Source organism: Phocoena phocoena, chromosome 9, assembly GCF_963924675.1.
Source record: "Phocoena phocoena chromosome 9, mPhoPho1.1, whole genome shotgun sequence".
NCBI classification, from domain to species: domain Eukaryota; kingdom Metazoa; phylum Chordata; class Mammalia; order Artiodactyla; family Phocoenidae; genus Phocoena; species Phocoena phocoena.
The window spans coordinates 14,113,145-14,129,316 of record NC_089227.1 but is presented as its reverse complement, the minus strand read 5'-3'; the positions used below and the strand labels follow the sequence as shown (position 1 = coordinate 14,129,316).

Below are 16,172 nucleotides of genomic sequence, written 5' to 3'. Positions count from 1 at the left end.
CAGAGGTGCTTGCCAAGAAGTGTGCCAGGAGATATCTGAGGGTCATCTCGTTATCCACCAGACACAGTAGTTAAAATATACTGCTTTGCCGCATCAAATAGTAATTCTTCAAAATTTAGAGTTCTGAAAATTCTTAGATGAAGTATCTTAGTATAAGTTCTTTTCCAATTCAAAAACAATATTCTCCTTCAACAAATTAGTTCAATTACATTGGCATTAATCCAGAAGGAATTCTTCCTCGCTTTTCAGAAAACAAAAATGAAGATGATCTTTCTTATAAATACGAAATGTTTCAAGAGTTTGGATAATTCTTCTCAATTTCTGCACATACCAACTCCTCCCTTACCTATCTTTGATGGTCTGGTTCAACTCAGAATTTCAGAAAATTTGACAGTGCTTTTTGAAAAGCATGAGTGTTCCAATTACTCTTACTAGACTCTTTGGGTAACATTAGGCTTAGATATATAAAAATGCATTCTTGTCTGTCAAGAAGACTTCATTGTTCTTTTGTTAACAGATTAAATGGGTATAAATCTTTTACACTGATTACACTGTTTTTAATTTACTTATCCTAATGGCCCATTGAATTTAGATCCCATAAAAAACATAAAATTAGATTAGGAAATCTGCTCTATGAAGTCCAGAATATGTAAGGTTCTGTAATGATCCTTAATGCACTCTCTTCTTCAACTGTTATTTTAGAAGAGTAGCTTAAATACGCTGTGCATTAGAATTTTATCATTGCAAACCAACATTGGAAAAGCCTTCCATTGACTGAAAAACAAAAGACATTCTTATAAGTGGAAAATCAATCACCACAACCACTAAATGTCACAGCTCAACCTCAGCAAGAAGCACTGATAATTGTTAGTTATACACTGCACAAATGATGTATGTCCTCGGTCGAGGAAGTAGGGGCCAGGTTTTTAGAAACTGTACATATATTGATTTTACATTTATTTAATGTGGCCACTGTAAGACACTTTATTCTTCTGATAAACTATGACTGCTTATCAAAAGATTCTATAATTCAAGAGAAACATTCATAACTGGTGTGTGAAAATGAAAACCACCAGCCCACAGAAATCATGCCCACAAAATCCAATTTTGTGGATTTATGGCAGAAAGGCATTAAACCACTGTCTTGCAGGAACTGCAGACCAGTCGCTGAAGCCTAAGTGGCACGGCAGTAATGATTAAGGTGACATGTCCCTCTGCCACAGCTGTTTATCAGCTTAATACTAGTTACATTATTGACATTCTTGTAATTATTTTTCCTAAGGCACATTTGCGCAAAATATATTTTACTTTAATTATGAGCAATCGGGAGCAAGTCCGATACCCAAAAAGAATAATCAGGGTTCTCCTACTGCAGGTATACAGTAGGCACAGTGTTGCTCTAGCCCTTGGAGTTGGTAACATCACAGCCCACAGAGCTGGAGCGCTGCTTTCCACGTGACCATGTAATCCCCGTACCTTGCCATCCTCTGAACACACGCCCATGTGTTCGCCACTTTCATCCAGGCTAATCTGATTTATCTTCACAGGACTCTATTAAAAACAAAAGAACAAACAAACATGGTAAACCTTCAGAAACATATATATCAAAAGTGAAATGCCTTGGCTTTTCGTAAAATGTGATACAAGTTGTCTATTTAGATGCAGGAGTCCAAGACATATTTTGCTTCTGCAAATGAAAATGGTAAAATATAGCTTTGTTCCCAGACACGTAATAAGCCCAGAAACCTAAGATTTCCCCAAATTACCTATTTCACGTACTTGAAGTCCCAGCTAAAAATGGTACTTTTCTTACCTGTTATGTACCTTTTCATTTGTTCTGTTCTATTTACTCCACAGTCCTAAAATTCTTTCCCAGCCAAATTCGTTTAAAGAACAAAACAAAAACCAAAATAAAAATCATGATGTAAAGAAAAATTTTTGGTTTTTTTTTTAATTGAAATTTAGTTGATTTAAAATGTCATGTTAGTTGCTGGTATACAGTAATATGATTCATATATATATATATATATATATATATATATACACACACAGACACACATACACACACACATTCTTTTTCATATCCTTTTCCATTATGGTTTATCACAGGATATTGAATTCAGTTCCCTATGCTATACAGTAGGACCTTGTTGTTTATGTATTTTATGTACAGTAGTATGTATCTGCTAATCCCAAACTCCTCATTTATCGCTGCCCCACCACCTCTCCCTTTGGTAACCGTAAGTTTGTTTTCTGTGTCTGTGAGTCTGTTTGTTACATCATATTTTAGATTCCACGTATAAGTGATATCGTACGGTATTTGTCTTTCTCTGACTTTCTTCACTTAGTATGATAATCTCTAGGTCCATCCATGCTGCTACAAATGGCACTATTTCATTCTTTTTTTTTTTAATTTTTATTGGAGTACAGTTGCTTTACAATGTTGTGTTAGTTTCTACTGCACAGCAAAGTGAATCAGCTATACATATAAGTATATCCCCTCTTTTTTGGATTTCCTTCCCATTTAGGTCACCACAGAGCACTGAGTAGAGTTCCCTGTGCTATACAGTAGGTTCTCATTAGTTATCTATTTTATACATAGTATCAATAGCGTATATATTTCAATCCCAATCTCCCAATTCATCCCACCTCCCCCTTTCCCTCTTGGTATCCATACATTTGTTCTCTACGTCTGTGTTTCTATTTCTGCTTTGTAAATAAGGTCGTCTATACCAATGGCATTATTTCATTCTTTTTTATGGCTGAGTAATATTCCATTGTATACATGTACCACATCTTCTTTATCCATTCCTCTGTTGATGGACATTTAGGTTGCTTCCATGTCCTGGCTATTGTAAATAGTGCTGCTACGAATATTGGGGTGCATGTATCTTTTTGAATCAGAGTTTTCTCTGGATATATGCCCAGGAGTGGGGTTGTTGGATCATATGGCAACTCTAAAATCTTAGTTATTTTACTTTGGCTCACCAGCCAATCCATTTCTTCTTCTCTTATAAATTACTAAATCAACTTTTTATTTATACTCTATGCTTAGTACTTTCTGGGGGAATTCCACAGGGTCTAATTGATAGTAACTAACTTTGTCATCCTCCATTCTTTTTTTTTCTTTTTTTTTTTTTTGCAGTACGCGGGCCTCTCACTGTTGTGGCCTCTCCCGTTGCAGAGCACTGGTTCTGGACACGCAGGCTCAGTGGCCATGGCTCACGGGCCCAGCCGCTCCGTGGCATGTGGGATCTTCCCGGACCGGGGCACGAACCCGTGTCCCCTGCATCGGCAGGCAGACTCTCAACCACTGCGTCACCAGGGAAGCCCCATCCTCCATTCTTTTGAGTAATCTCAAATTTAAAAATCTGTGAAGATGGAATTAGGCATTCTACTTTGGATGTATTTTCCCAAGAGTAAACACACAACTGCACTTTTAATATTTTTCACAGTTTTCCAGTTCTCTATGTAGCCAACTGTTTACTCACTAAGATATTCACACAGGCAGATTTTCTAAAGAGAAATCAAAATCAGTAAATGTTGACAATATTAAAAAATGGCAACCTTTTCTCTTTTTTTTGCTTCTTAAGTAATGACAGTTTACAACTATCTTGCACAAAACATGATAGAACAAATTAACCACAAAAAGAGACGACTTCATCGGTTTCAACATGAGCCTGCAAATTCATTTTTTTAAATACCTAACCTTAAAATAATTTGGTTTGTGCATAAGAATAAAATGGAAATACACAAAATTGATTGTTCTATGCTCAACGGAAAATATCTCCAAGCTCGTAAGTCATGGCCAGGACAGACCAAGATTCCCTGACCTTGGAAAGGCCACCCACTGCCTGATGCTGCTGAGAGAAATTCCCATGTTACAGATGGAGATAGCTGGCTACAGAACCCGTTCTCACCCTGATCCCTAAATCACTCCTGAAACGCAGCTCATGAAAACCAAGCTATCTCCTTAAAAGTTCTTAGAATGTTAGGACAGGAAAGGACCTTACAGAGATATCTGATCCATTTATAGGAGAATAAACCAACCCCATGGATGAGATTCACAACAGAGAAAAAGCAGAGCCAGGGCTCTGACCTTAAGAGCAGTGAAGAGAACTTTGTGATGGGCAGCAAGGAAGATGCAAAACAAAAACTGAACTGGGAAAGCAATGAGGCCAGTGTGTCTGGACTTCTGGCCGCCGAGTCTGAATGCACAATTTCTACAGTCTTCTTTGGATAAAAGTTTTCCTCACTGAGTACCTTCTGTTAACAACTTCCTGATTCTGATCTTTTGTTCGCCAAACATTTTAATGCCCATTTTACTTGTGGCAAGTATAAACCCCACATACCTCTGACTGTAATTTAATTGGTCTCTGGTTATAACCTACCTCAGATTATATAATTCAATAGATGTGTGTAGCTTGATCACTGCCAAGGTTTCCTGTCCTAACCAATATGGTACTATCCACATGTGACTATATAGAAAGTTAAGCTAGTTAAAATCAATCACAGTTAAACATTCATGTCCTCCATTGCACAAGTGCTCAATACCCACATGCGACTAGCGGCTACTGTATGAAAAAGCACACAGATCACGGAATGTTTTCATCATTTCAGAAAGTTCCACAGGGCAGCACTGTCCCAGGCCTAGCAAACTGAGCCTCAGTGCTGAGTACAATGCCTCTTCACAAGGCCCTTCTGTACAACTTACATCGAGAAGTGTATCTTCTCCCCATGTACCTGTCAAACTGTACGTCATTTGTTCTTGGACTCTGTGCTCGTGGCCTGTGCTAAGATTCTAGGAATCACACTGTATTATTTTCAAAGACCTGACATACACGTTAGCTGATCCTCACAACTTCTGGTGAAAGCAGTCAGCCTAGGATGGTTACCTCCACCTCACAATAAGGAAAATGAGGCCTCAAGAGTTTACGTGAGCTGTCTAGAGCTTTAGTACTGCTATGTGGCTAGGCCACACAGTGGTATTCTTAGTACGAATAAACCCAACTTTTTATTACAACATGTTTCTTCCTGAGTAGAAACTAATTTGTATCACCACATTAGCAATATTATGGGGGAAAATAAATCATAACTACAAGATATAAGAATCCTTTTTCCTTTATACCTGTTAGCAATGGTTAACTTTTTTGCCAATGATCAATATTCACTGATTTATTTCCCCAACTACTAACAACTTAAACATTTTCTTAAGCCTGTCGGCCAATTAATTTATTCGTCTAAAAACTCTGTTCACATCTCTTATTTTTTCTATTAATGTTTGTTCTTTTCTTGTCCATTTCCTTCTTTTTTTTTTTAAAGGGTATGAGGTCTCGGTACAATACCTTACCCTGACATTGTATATGTGGTCTCCTGTATATTTTTGCAAGATGGTTATTGCTTTATTTCTCACATCTAAGTTTTTAATACTTTCACGATTCATCTTATCTTCTTCCAAATGGATACCCATTTGGACTAGCCCCATTTTTAAAAACCACACCCTTCTCCTTTTGAAGAGAACTATGTTTATCATATAATAAATATTTATATACAGAGATAATCTTCTGGGTTTTCAACTGTGGTCCCTTTGTCCATTGTTATATCATTTCAACATTGATTTAATTATAGAAGACGTACATAGTATGTTCTGATATCTGGTAAGGTGAGTCCCACTCACAATTCTTCACACTTTCCTTGGTTTTTCTCAAGTATTTATATTTTCATGAGAATTACAAGATAAAATGACCCCCATGTTGCCACATATAACGGTCATTATTCAATCCTAACTTACTTTACCTAATACAAGCATGGAACACTGATGACAACTCTCCCCCTCTCTCTGCTTCCAATGTATCACACTTCTCTGAGTTTTCTCTGGAATTTCTAGTTGCTCTGCCTCCGTGTCTTTGGCCAAATACTCCTTATCTCCTGATCCCTGTACCTCATAGCTCAGTCCTAGCACCTCTTCCCTTTTACATCTACACGAGCTCTCTTGGTATTCTCTCCAGGCCATGGGATGACTCCTGAATTTAAATCCCTAGACGGGGCCTCTCCCTATTCCAGACCAATATCTAGGACTGCCTATTTTACATATGTACTTGGATGCCTAAACGGGCATGTGAACTAAAGCATATCCAAAACTGAGAATTTGATCTTCCTTCCTGGAAGGGCTCTTCCTGATGTCTCGCCCATCTGTAGTAGTTAAGGACTGATACAATCCTCTCATCGCACAAGACGAAAACCTTGGAGCCAGTCTTGACTCCTGTCTTTCTTCCACACTTTACATCACTATCTGTCAGCAATTCCTACCATCTCTTCAAACAAAATTTACCCAGACTTTCACCACCCCTATGGCTGCCATCCTGGTCTAAGTTATCATCACCCTTGTCTGGACTATTGTAATACTCTCCAAACTAGTAGACCTGCTCCTGCCCTAACTCACCTAGAAATCTAACCTCAACAAACCAGTAGAGTATATTGTTAATAGGTGGATCAGACAATGTCACTCCTTTGTTTCAAACCCTCCAAAGGCCTCCCATCTCAGGATAAAACCCAAAGTGTTTACTATGACCTGACAGTCCTAAATGATATGGCTAAGGCCCTGCCATATCCACACTTGGCCTCGTTCTCACTCCTCCCGCCATGATGACCTTCTTGCTGTTTCTCCAGTCCTAGAGCCTTTGCATTTGTTTGCTGGTGCCTGGGATGCTTTTCTGCCAGCTCTTCACTGGTAGTCATCTTTTCAGGCCACTGGATCTGAAATTTCAACACTTCACCCAAACATTCATAGCTCCTTCACTGTAATACTTATTTTTTCTCCTTAGCACTTACCACTATCTTACTATGTATTTTACTTATCTTAGTTACTGTCAAACTCACTCACTAGAGTATTAATTTCATGAGATAGTTCAAAGAACACAAACTTCCAATCACACACAAAATCTTCCAGACGACAGAATAAAAAGGAAATGCTCCCCAACTCATTTTACCTGGACAGCATAACCTAACAACAAAACTCAACAAAGGATGTTATGAAAAAGAAAAAATACAAGTAAATCTCACTCATGAACAGAAATGAAAAAATCCTAAAGAAAATATTAACAAAGTCAGCATATATAAAAAAGATAATTTTACTCCAAAACTACTAGGCTGATACAAGATAGCGGAATTAATAGATGATTTTTTTTGCATTAATAAAAGAGGAAAATCATAAGATCATCTCAAGAGGAAATTCATACGGTCATCTCAATGATGCAAAAAGTATTGGATGAAACAACACTCACTCATGGTAAAAACTCTTAGCATTTAAGGAGAAAACTTCCTCAAACACACCTAAGGTGAAGCGCTGAGAGCTCTCCCTTTGATACGCTTACAACATGTTGAGTCTTCTAATCCACAAACATGGAACATTTCTCCATTTATTAGGCCTTCTTTAATGTCTCTAAATAAAGTTTCCTATGTCTCCTCTTAGAGGTCTCATACTTTGTTTTATTCTGGGAGTAGCAATGACAGTCAGCAGGCTTTTCTCATTCCTGATACGTACAATATGATTCCACTTACACAACCTAACAAAAATAGGCACAACTACACCATAGTGTCCAGGGGGTGCACACAGAGGACATAAAATGAAAAAGAAAAGCTAAGTAGTCATTCCTACAAAGGTCAGCCCAGTGGCTCCCACTAAGGGAACTGCGAGTGTAGGTGGGGAAGGGGATCACACGGTCTGCTCTTGACAGTGGTAGTTAACAGGATTGTTCGCTTTATTACTATTTGTTCCCCTACACATCTTAAAATGGGTTTTAAAAAGTTATATTTCAAAATAAGAACAAACGTTAAAGATTTCTAAATAAAATTAAGAAGAATTTGCCCATCCATAAAAATGTCTGGGATCTACACCTTCAACGGATTATTTCTTGGTTTACACTTATTTTTCCCATAACTGTCAAGCTACTCAAATGTCCTAATTTTATTCTGGTCATTTACATTTTCCCAGAAAATTGTGCATTCCAAGTTCTTAATGATGAAATAGTTTCATTTCACTTTGTATTCTTTTAATATTTTAATAATACTAATGATATTAATACTACTAGTAAGTAGTAATACGACTACTAATAAGTAAACATTTACTATATGCTTATTATACAGCAGTCTCTATTCTAAGAGTTCTATATATTATATAATTTACTCCTCACAGAAATTCTATGAAGTAGGTAATATTAGTTTTCCTATTTGGAAATATGAAAATATATACGCAGCACTATCTCACATGTATATTAATATTTTATTTCCTTTTTTACTATTATCCTTATCAGATATTTATCAGTTGTATTGGCCTTTTTATAGAAGCAATACTACCATCAATCAATTTGCTGGGTTTTTTAAAATAAATTTATTTATTTATTTTAAAATTTTTGGCCGCATTGGGTCTTCGCTTCTGCTCACAGGCTTTCTCTAGTTGCGGCGAGCGGAGGCCACCCTTCATTGCGGTGCGCAGGCTTCTCATTGCAGCGGCTTCTCTTGTTGTGGAGCACGGGCTCTAGGGCACGCGGGCTTCAGCAGTTGTGGCACGCAGGCCCAGCAGCTGTGGCTCGCAGGCTCTAGAGTGCAGGCCAAGTAGCTGTGGCTCGCGGGCTCCAGAGCACAGGCTCAGCAATTGTGGCACACGGGCTTAGCTGCTCCGCGGCATGTGGGATCTTCCCGGACCAGGGCTCGAACCCACGTCCCCTGCATTGACAGGCAGATTCTTAACCACTGCGCCACCAGGGAAGTACCTATTTGCTGTATTTTTAAATTTTTCTATTTTATTAATTTCTACTCTTAGTCTATACTAATGATGCCCTTTTTGCCTTGGAACAATTTCGTTGACCTTACTCTAATTTTCTGGCATTAGTATATTGCTCGTTAGTTTTTTTTTTTTTTTTTTTTGCGTTACGCGGGCCTCTCACTGTTGTGGCCTCTCCCGTTGCGGAGCACAGGCTCCGGACGCGCAGGCTCAGCGGCCATGGCTCACGGGCCCAGCCGCTCCGCGGCATGTGGGATCTTCCCGGACCGGGGCACGAACCCGTGTCCCCTGCATCGGCAGGCGGACTCTCAACCACTGCGCCACCAGGGAAGCCCTGCTCATTAGTTTTAACTGCTCATTTCTTAATCATAAAATAATCAAATATTTTGCATTTGCCTTTGGGTATACCAATGGCCACAAACCAGAGACCAGAGAATACTGTGTTATTGTAATAATTATATCTCCTTTGGGAAAAGCAACATTTTGTTTTGTTTCATTTCTAAGGGTGGTGGTGGTGTTATCTGCTTATATATCAAATTATTAATAAACTCTAGTGTGGCTACAGTTGTGGTCGGATATGTGGTCTGTGTCTATCTGTTAAATGGATGGGTTGCTCTTTGAAACATAAGATATCATTTTGAAGTAATTCATATTTTCTATTTTAGGGTTCAAAATACATATATTTTTAATAATGTTGTATATATTATTTAATTTCTATGTCCTTGTTTAATTTTTTCTTCTTGATCTAGCAAAGACTGATAGAAACATGCTTTAAAAACTTCCCACTGCAACTGTAGTTTTGTCCATTCCTCCTTGATTTTGAAATCCATTTTGATCCAGCTATTAGATGACCTATAATTTGGCAAATCAAAGGGTATAATTGCTACATTTTCCTTTTCGCTTGTACCTATCATCAATCTAATATGCATTCTGCCGGTTAATGCTCTTTTGCCTTAAACTCTGTATTTTCTTATACTGTTACTGCCAACATGCTTAATTTTTGTTTGGCTTTTTATAATACATTTTTGCTCACATCTTTATTTTTCACTTCCATCGGCTGGTGGGATACTTGTTCTTCAAAGCTGAGGCTTATTTTCTTTTAGTAACAGAATACCTGGCCCATTTAGTGTTCTCTTAGTTGCTACATTCCTTTATACTTTTAAAAATTACATTTCTCCATCTCATTATTATTCTTTTGCTATGTTACTCAAATTCTTTTTCTTGACCCATTGAAGAAGAATTTAGATATTCTATTTTTATCTTGTTAGTGATTATCTTTAAATTACTAAATCATGCTTGAATTATGTCTCCTCCCCCCACCCAAAATAAATGCAATTGTATTAACTGGCTCATTTGGAAGATGAGGTATTTAGCACATGTTTATTTACTACTTCCTTCTTTCCCTATTTTAAAACGAGAGCACAAGTATTTTCTACTTCTTAGGTCACTTCAAATAGAATTGGAAAGAGAAGCTAGTTAATACATCTGTAAAAGCTGCAATCTTAAACTATACATTCTAAGCATGAAGCCAGAGAAAGAAACTGTTTTGCTATCAAGGTGTCCGTAATTTTAAAATTGATTCACAACAGCTTATTATCGATTAGGGATATTTACCCCTTATCATGAACACTGCAAACAACTTGGCAGCTTACCATACATTTTAAAATATTCTTTAGTTTTTGAAGAAATTTGGGTTTTCTACTCACGCAAATCAAACCAAGTGAACAGTCAACTCCCAAAAGAAACAGACAAACTGTAGGTAAACAGGAACAAGAGGCAACCTCAGTAACAATCAATACATGAAAAGTAAAGCAATGAGATATTTTACCTACAGAATCAGCAAAGATTTTTCAAACATCTTCGTTTTAGCGAAGAAGCACAAAAATAGACACTCCTCTTACATTGGGAGTGGTAATTCAAATTTGGAGAAACTTTCCAAAGGATCATTTGGCAATGTGTATCAAAATTCTTTAAAATATGCGTTGCCTATAATAACCAAGGAGAAGTACAAAGATTATTTTGCAACAAGATGCTTTCCATAGCAGGTTTCTTTTGTAAGACACTGAGAAATGAAAGTTACCTACGGACTTCCCTGGTGGTCCAGTGGCTAAGATTCCACACTCCCAATGCAGGGGGCGAGGGCTGGATCCCTGGTCAGGGAACTAGATACCACATGCTGCAACTAAGAGCCCACGTGCTGCAACTAAAGATCCTGCGTGCCACAACTAAGACCCAGTGCAAACAGATAATCAGATAGGTAAGTAGGTAAGTAAATAAATAAATAATTTTAAAATTACCTAAATTTCTAAAAGCTAGGAATCTAAAAGTTCATTTTTAAAATTAAGTTAAAAAAGAAACATTATTTATAGAAGAATATGGCCTTAGACAAAGACAGGTCTGGCCTTTGCCCTTGGCTTCTGGAAGTCATCTATGTCACACCTGCACACCTGATAGGAGCATCTTATGGTGGGGCTGCTTGGGCCACAAAGACCAAGCCTGTGATTTAGGGTGGAGGCTTTGGGTCACAACGTATCGGTCAACCCGGAAGCTGAAATCAACCACGTGGACAACCCAGCAACCAATCATGCCTCCGTAACAGAGCCCCAGTAAAATCCCTGAATACGGGGCTCAGCTTCCCTGCATCTACGTAGGGGTGGAGGTTCCATGTCCTAAGGAAAATGAAAACTTCACTTTTGGAACCATCCCAGGCATGGCCCTTCCTGTGGCTGCATTCTTGACCTGTATCCTTTTCCCGTAATAACTCAGAATTGTGAGTATAATAGCTTTTAATGAGTTCTGTGAGGCCTTTAGATAATTATCAAACATGAAGGTGGATTTAGGAACACCACCAGAACTTGCGGCTGGTGTCAGAAGTCTTCAGCAGACTCGGTAGTCTGGAGGACTGTGCCCTCAAATCTTATAATTTGGCTACTCTGGGTAAGTACAATCTGATGTTTATAACTACTACTCTATTTACGGGTATTTGAATGTAATATATGTGATTAGAAGCAGATTCCCCAAAATATTAGCACTGCTTATATCTGGGTGCTGACATACTATTACTATGTAGGTTGTCCCTTTCTAGGATCTGCTAGTTTTCTACAACAAATATTTATGGTTTGTAATCAAAAGATAAATATTTTTAAACAATTACACAGTAAATCCATGAATCTAAAAACAAAACGAAACCACAGTAAATCTTAATTGTTAAAGCCACCCTTTGGGGGACCTGCAGCACATTTTTATCTTGAGCAATGATTCAGTATCATCACTATGCATGTTAGTTTCTATAATTGTTCTATAACATTTAATAAAGAAGAAATAACAGGAATTCAATAGTACAGCTGTCAATGGTACATAATCATTCGTGTCAGAAACAAACACCTTGCATATATCTGCCATTTCTAAACACTAGAAATAAGCAACAACGACAACTGAACAGGAACGAAAGGATACAGGAGGGAAAAAGGAAGGCAAGATTCAGTCTTTCCTCAATGCTGACCTTTCCTGTTTTATACATACAATTTAGGGAGTATGTTGTGAAGATGGGCCACTGAAATAGATGCAGACAAGGGTAAGGAACCAGAAGAAAAAAAAGACCAGAGAAAAATGGCCTCAGCTGTATTTTCCATTAGCTACAATTTTATTCCTAATGGAGACATGTTTGGAATTCTGGACAATATAAGTGAGTTTGTTCAAAAATCAATAATGTCAAGCTGACACCATAGAACATACGAAAATGTTTCCTTAATGGAACAAAAAAAGAAGCCCAGTAAGCAGGAAGGGGCCAGGACCAGCACACACCTTCTAAATCCAAGTCTACTACAGGTGGTCTCAAGGTCTTAAATTTAAAGAAAAGGCAAAATCACCCACATGTACACCTCATGTGATAATCAATTACTTAATGTACGAGGCTTGAAATAAATACACTTAGTATGGATTATGTCAGCTCTTCAATTAGGAATAAATTCACGGTCGTTTCGAAAGCTGCTTTTAATGGTGTTCTCTGTGGCCACTTCTTTTCCCCTGATGTTCCTCATCAACCCACCTTAAGCCATCGGTCCCCCAACGTGAACCTCAGGAATCAATCTGCTAATGTATAATTTGTAAGGCTCCTCTAACAAATGGATAATTGATTCCTTCACAAATGCTGCATCCCCACGGACATAGGGTGGAATGAATAAGAAACAAAAGATGGGATTTCACTTCCATCCTCCCAGAGATCCACTACTTAGCAATCCCAACCACCATAGGGTTGTCTACGCAGGTCCATGCTCTTTAGTCACTTAGCAAGCAAGCTACACCACGTTACATGTGTGAAAAGCAAACGCCTGTCCTTTCATACTTGGGAAAAGCTCATTTTGCCGCTTATTTTCCTCTGCCCTGAGGATACACCCTGAGGTAAGCCAGACCTCCGTCTGGATTGAAGAAGTCTCTGCAAAATACACCTTAACTGTGGGTTTTCTACACATCTGCACAAGAAAACAAAACAAACATTTATTGTCTTGTGGACTTATTCTATGGCCAGAATGGCCTAACCTCTTTCTTTTTTTAAATTTTTATTGAAGTATAGTTGACTTACCATGTTGTGTTAATTTCTGCTGTACAGCAAAGTGATTCATTTACATACACACACATATTCTTTTCCTTTATGGTTTATCACAGGATACTGAATATAGTTCCCTGTGCTATACAGTAGGACCTTGTTGTTTAACCATTCTATATATATAGTTTGCAACTGCTGATTCCAAACTCCCACTCCATCCCTCCCCTCTCCTCCCTCCCCCTTGGCAACCATAAGTCTGTTCTCTGTGCCTGTGAGTCTGTTTCTGTTTTCGTAGATAAGTTCAGTTGTGTCATATTTTAGGTTCCACATATAAGTGATTTCATGGTGTTTGTCTTTCTCTGTCTGACTTCCTTCACTTAGCATGATCATCTCTAGGTCCATCCATGTTGCTGCAAATGCAGAAGGGCCTAACCTTTACCTATAAACTCTCAAATCTTCTCAGTTTCTCTAAAATTTCATCTCTAGGTTCACATTAAATCTTTCATCCAATCCAGATGGGGAATAAATTTAGCAACAGGCAATCTTGAAGTTGGAGAACCTGTGTGGAGCCTTCTCGAAGGTCTCAGAACATGGGTTCATTAAAAGCAAAAGAGAAGGTGTAAAGGCTCCAGCCTGTTCCTCAGATCCTCTCAATGTCTCTGTCACTCCTGAACAACCTGGCAACAGGCCCAGGCCATCCTCACGGCCAACCGCTCTCCCTTAGACCACCAAGAACTTCCTGGGGCTGAAGCAATGGGAAGTCTTTCAGCTTCACCTCGCTCAGCCACTCTGTGACAACTGACCCTGCTGCCCACGGCTTCCTTCCAACTTTCTCTTCCCTCAGCATGAGGACCGCGTTCTCCATTGCTGAATCTACCACAATGGGCTATAAAAACACTGTTGAGTAACACAATAAATAAACAAAAAGGCTAAGGATCCTTTTTGTTATTTATCATCCTGGGACAAAAGCGAAATACATCGTTCTTACCTAACACGTCAGTTCCAAAAATAAAAGGCTAAGAAAACATGAACACATTGTATATTGTTTGGCGGATATAAATACAACATGTTTTCCTTTAAGCAAATGGGGGCGAGGGGGAACCATCAAAAAACTTTAAATCACAAGTGCACATGTATGGCAAAAACTAGGGGAAGAGACTGAAAAAAATCCTACAATAGAAGATTAAGGATATATTCCTAGCCTAACTTCAAAGGAATAATAAATTCTGGATATGTAATAAATGTTAAATAGATGAAAATTTTAAAAATCTTCAACAGCCACAAAAGAAAGAAACAATAGTAAAACAAAATAATGCAGCATTAAAACATTAAAACAAAATAATGCAAAAATGAACACTAAACTTAAAGTGACAGAGATAAAAATTAAGAGGCTGGAAAATTCAGTTACCATCAGAAATTTAAAATATTGAATTAATTACCAGAAAACTAGATGAGGACCTTTGTTTCAACAGTAAAGTTGTTTAATGTTTTCATACCAGGGGCAGATAATAAACAGGAAAGGACCTCCACACTCTGGTCCAGTTCATCAGCCTTATACTTCCAACCTGCACATGAGTTTCTCAGGTGACCTTGCTCTCCTGTCCATGAATAGCTGAGAGTCACCACTGTGTTGGTAGCAACTTCTCTTCCTGTCCCGTTTCCATTCAGAACCAAGGGAAGATATTTAAAGTTTGAGGCATGTAGATTGTTAAATACGTATGCTTAGAACTGAATTATGATAACCACCTGAGAAGAGTGGAGAACTTGTATACAAAATAGAAGAGAAACAGTGTTTTTACAAGTATTACAATATTGTTTAAATTTGAGCAGTCATCCATCCATAAAAAAAGCTTGGTTCACGGCCTCATCTGTGCCTCTTTCTCCATTTCTCACAGGCACATGTGTGGTAAATACCGCCGGCCGTGTCACCATTTATGCCAGTTGATGATCAAAGGAAGGTTCTCACAAGGAACCAATCGCCTAAGGTATATAAAGGAAACAACTATCTATCGCCTTCAGTTCCTTAAGTCGATTCACTCGCTAACACAGAGCAGTGGTCTTTTGCCCAAAAGCTGACACCAAAACTGCTCAGGGAAAAGTCACCAACAGAGACCTACCTTAAAAGCCAGCGGATGTCTTTCAGTCCCCATGACTTTCTGGCATCTGCAGCTCTCCTCCACTGGCTTCCATATTACCCACTTCTCCTCGTTTCTTTTTTGCCTTTCTAGTCACAACCTTCAGTCAGGTTTCCAGGCTACAGTTCTTCAGCCTGCCTCGTTTAGTATCTGTATTTGCTTCACTCCAGCTCAGGCCTCCCTTCAGAGCTGTATACTCAAATTCAACAACTACCCTACAGCTCCGTGTCAACCAGCCATCTCCAGGATCGGTGCCTTCTTCTGTATTTCAATTTCACCAAATGATCCTCAGCCCATCTAGATATCCAAGCCAGAGCACCGAGTCATCCCAGAGCAGTCCTTCTCCCTCACACTCCACAGGAGCAACCAAAAATGACTAAGTCCTCTCCTTCTACCTCTTTTTACCAGAGCACATCTATTTCACAACAATAACCCACTTTGTTGCCTACCTTTGGCACTTCACTTGAGCTCCTAGAGAGCAGAAATCTACTTTAAACCCAGCAGCTGGTACAGAAGAACTTGATGATGCTGCTAAAAGGATGAGAACCCCAATCTTACAGAGTCTGAGACTCTGAACCAGAAAACAGGTTAAACAAACAAATAAAACAAATGCTCTGTAAGAAGACAACTAATTAAGAGAATAGATAAAACCCGAAACAGAATTGTACACAACGTTATTTTCTTAAAAATAAGAAAAGTTTTAAAGAAT

The 16,172-nt window shown here is 38.4% G+C and overlaps 1 protein-coding gene across 2 annotated transcripts in view; it reads right to left on the bottom strand.

The window, feature by feature from the left end:
- The window catches only part of VPS41 (VPS41 subunit of HOPS complex), a 178,780-nt gene that overhangs the window by 105,144 nt on the left and 57,464 nt on the right, over positions 1–16,172 (bottom strand). The window contains exon 4 of one of the 2 annotated variants that reach the window (XM_065884478.1): positions 1,477–1,551. The exons of the other annotated variant lie outside the window; for it this stretch is intronic. Within the exon in view, the coding sequence (XP_065740550.1) occupies positions 1,477–1,551 (75 nt within the window). The remainder of the gene's footprint in view (positions 1–1,476; positions 1,552–16,172) is intronic. 2 annotated transcript variants of the gene reach the window in all.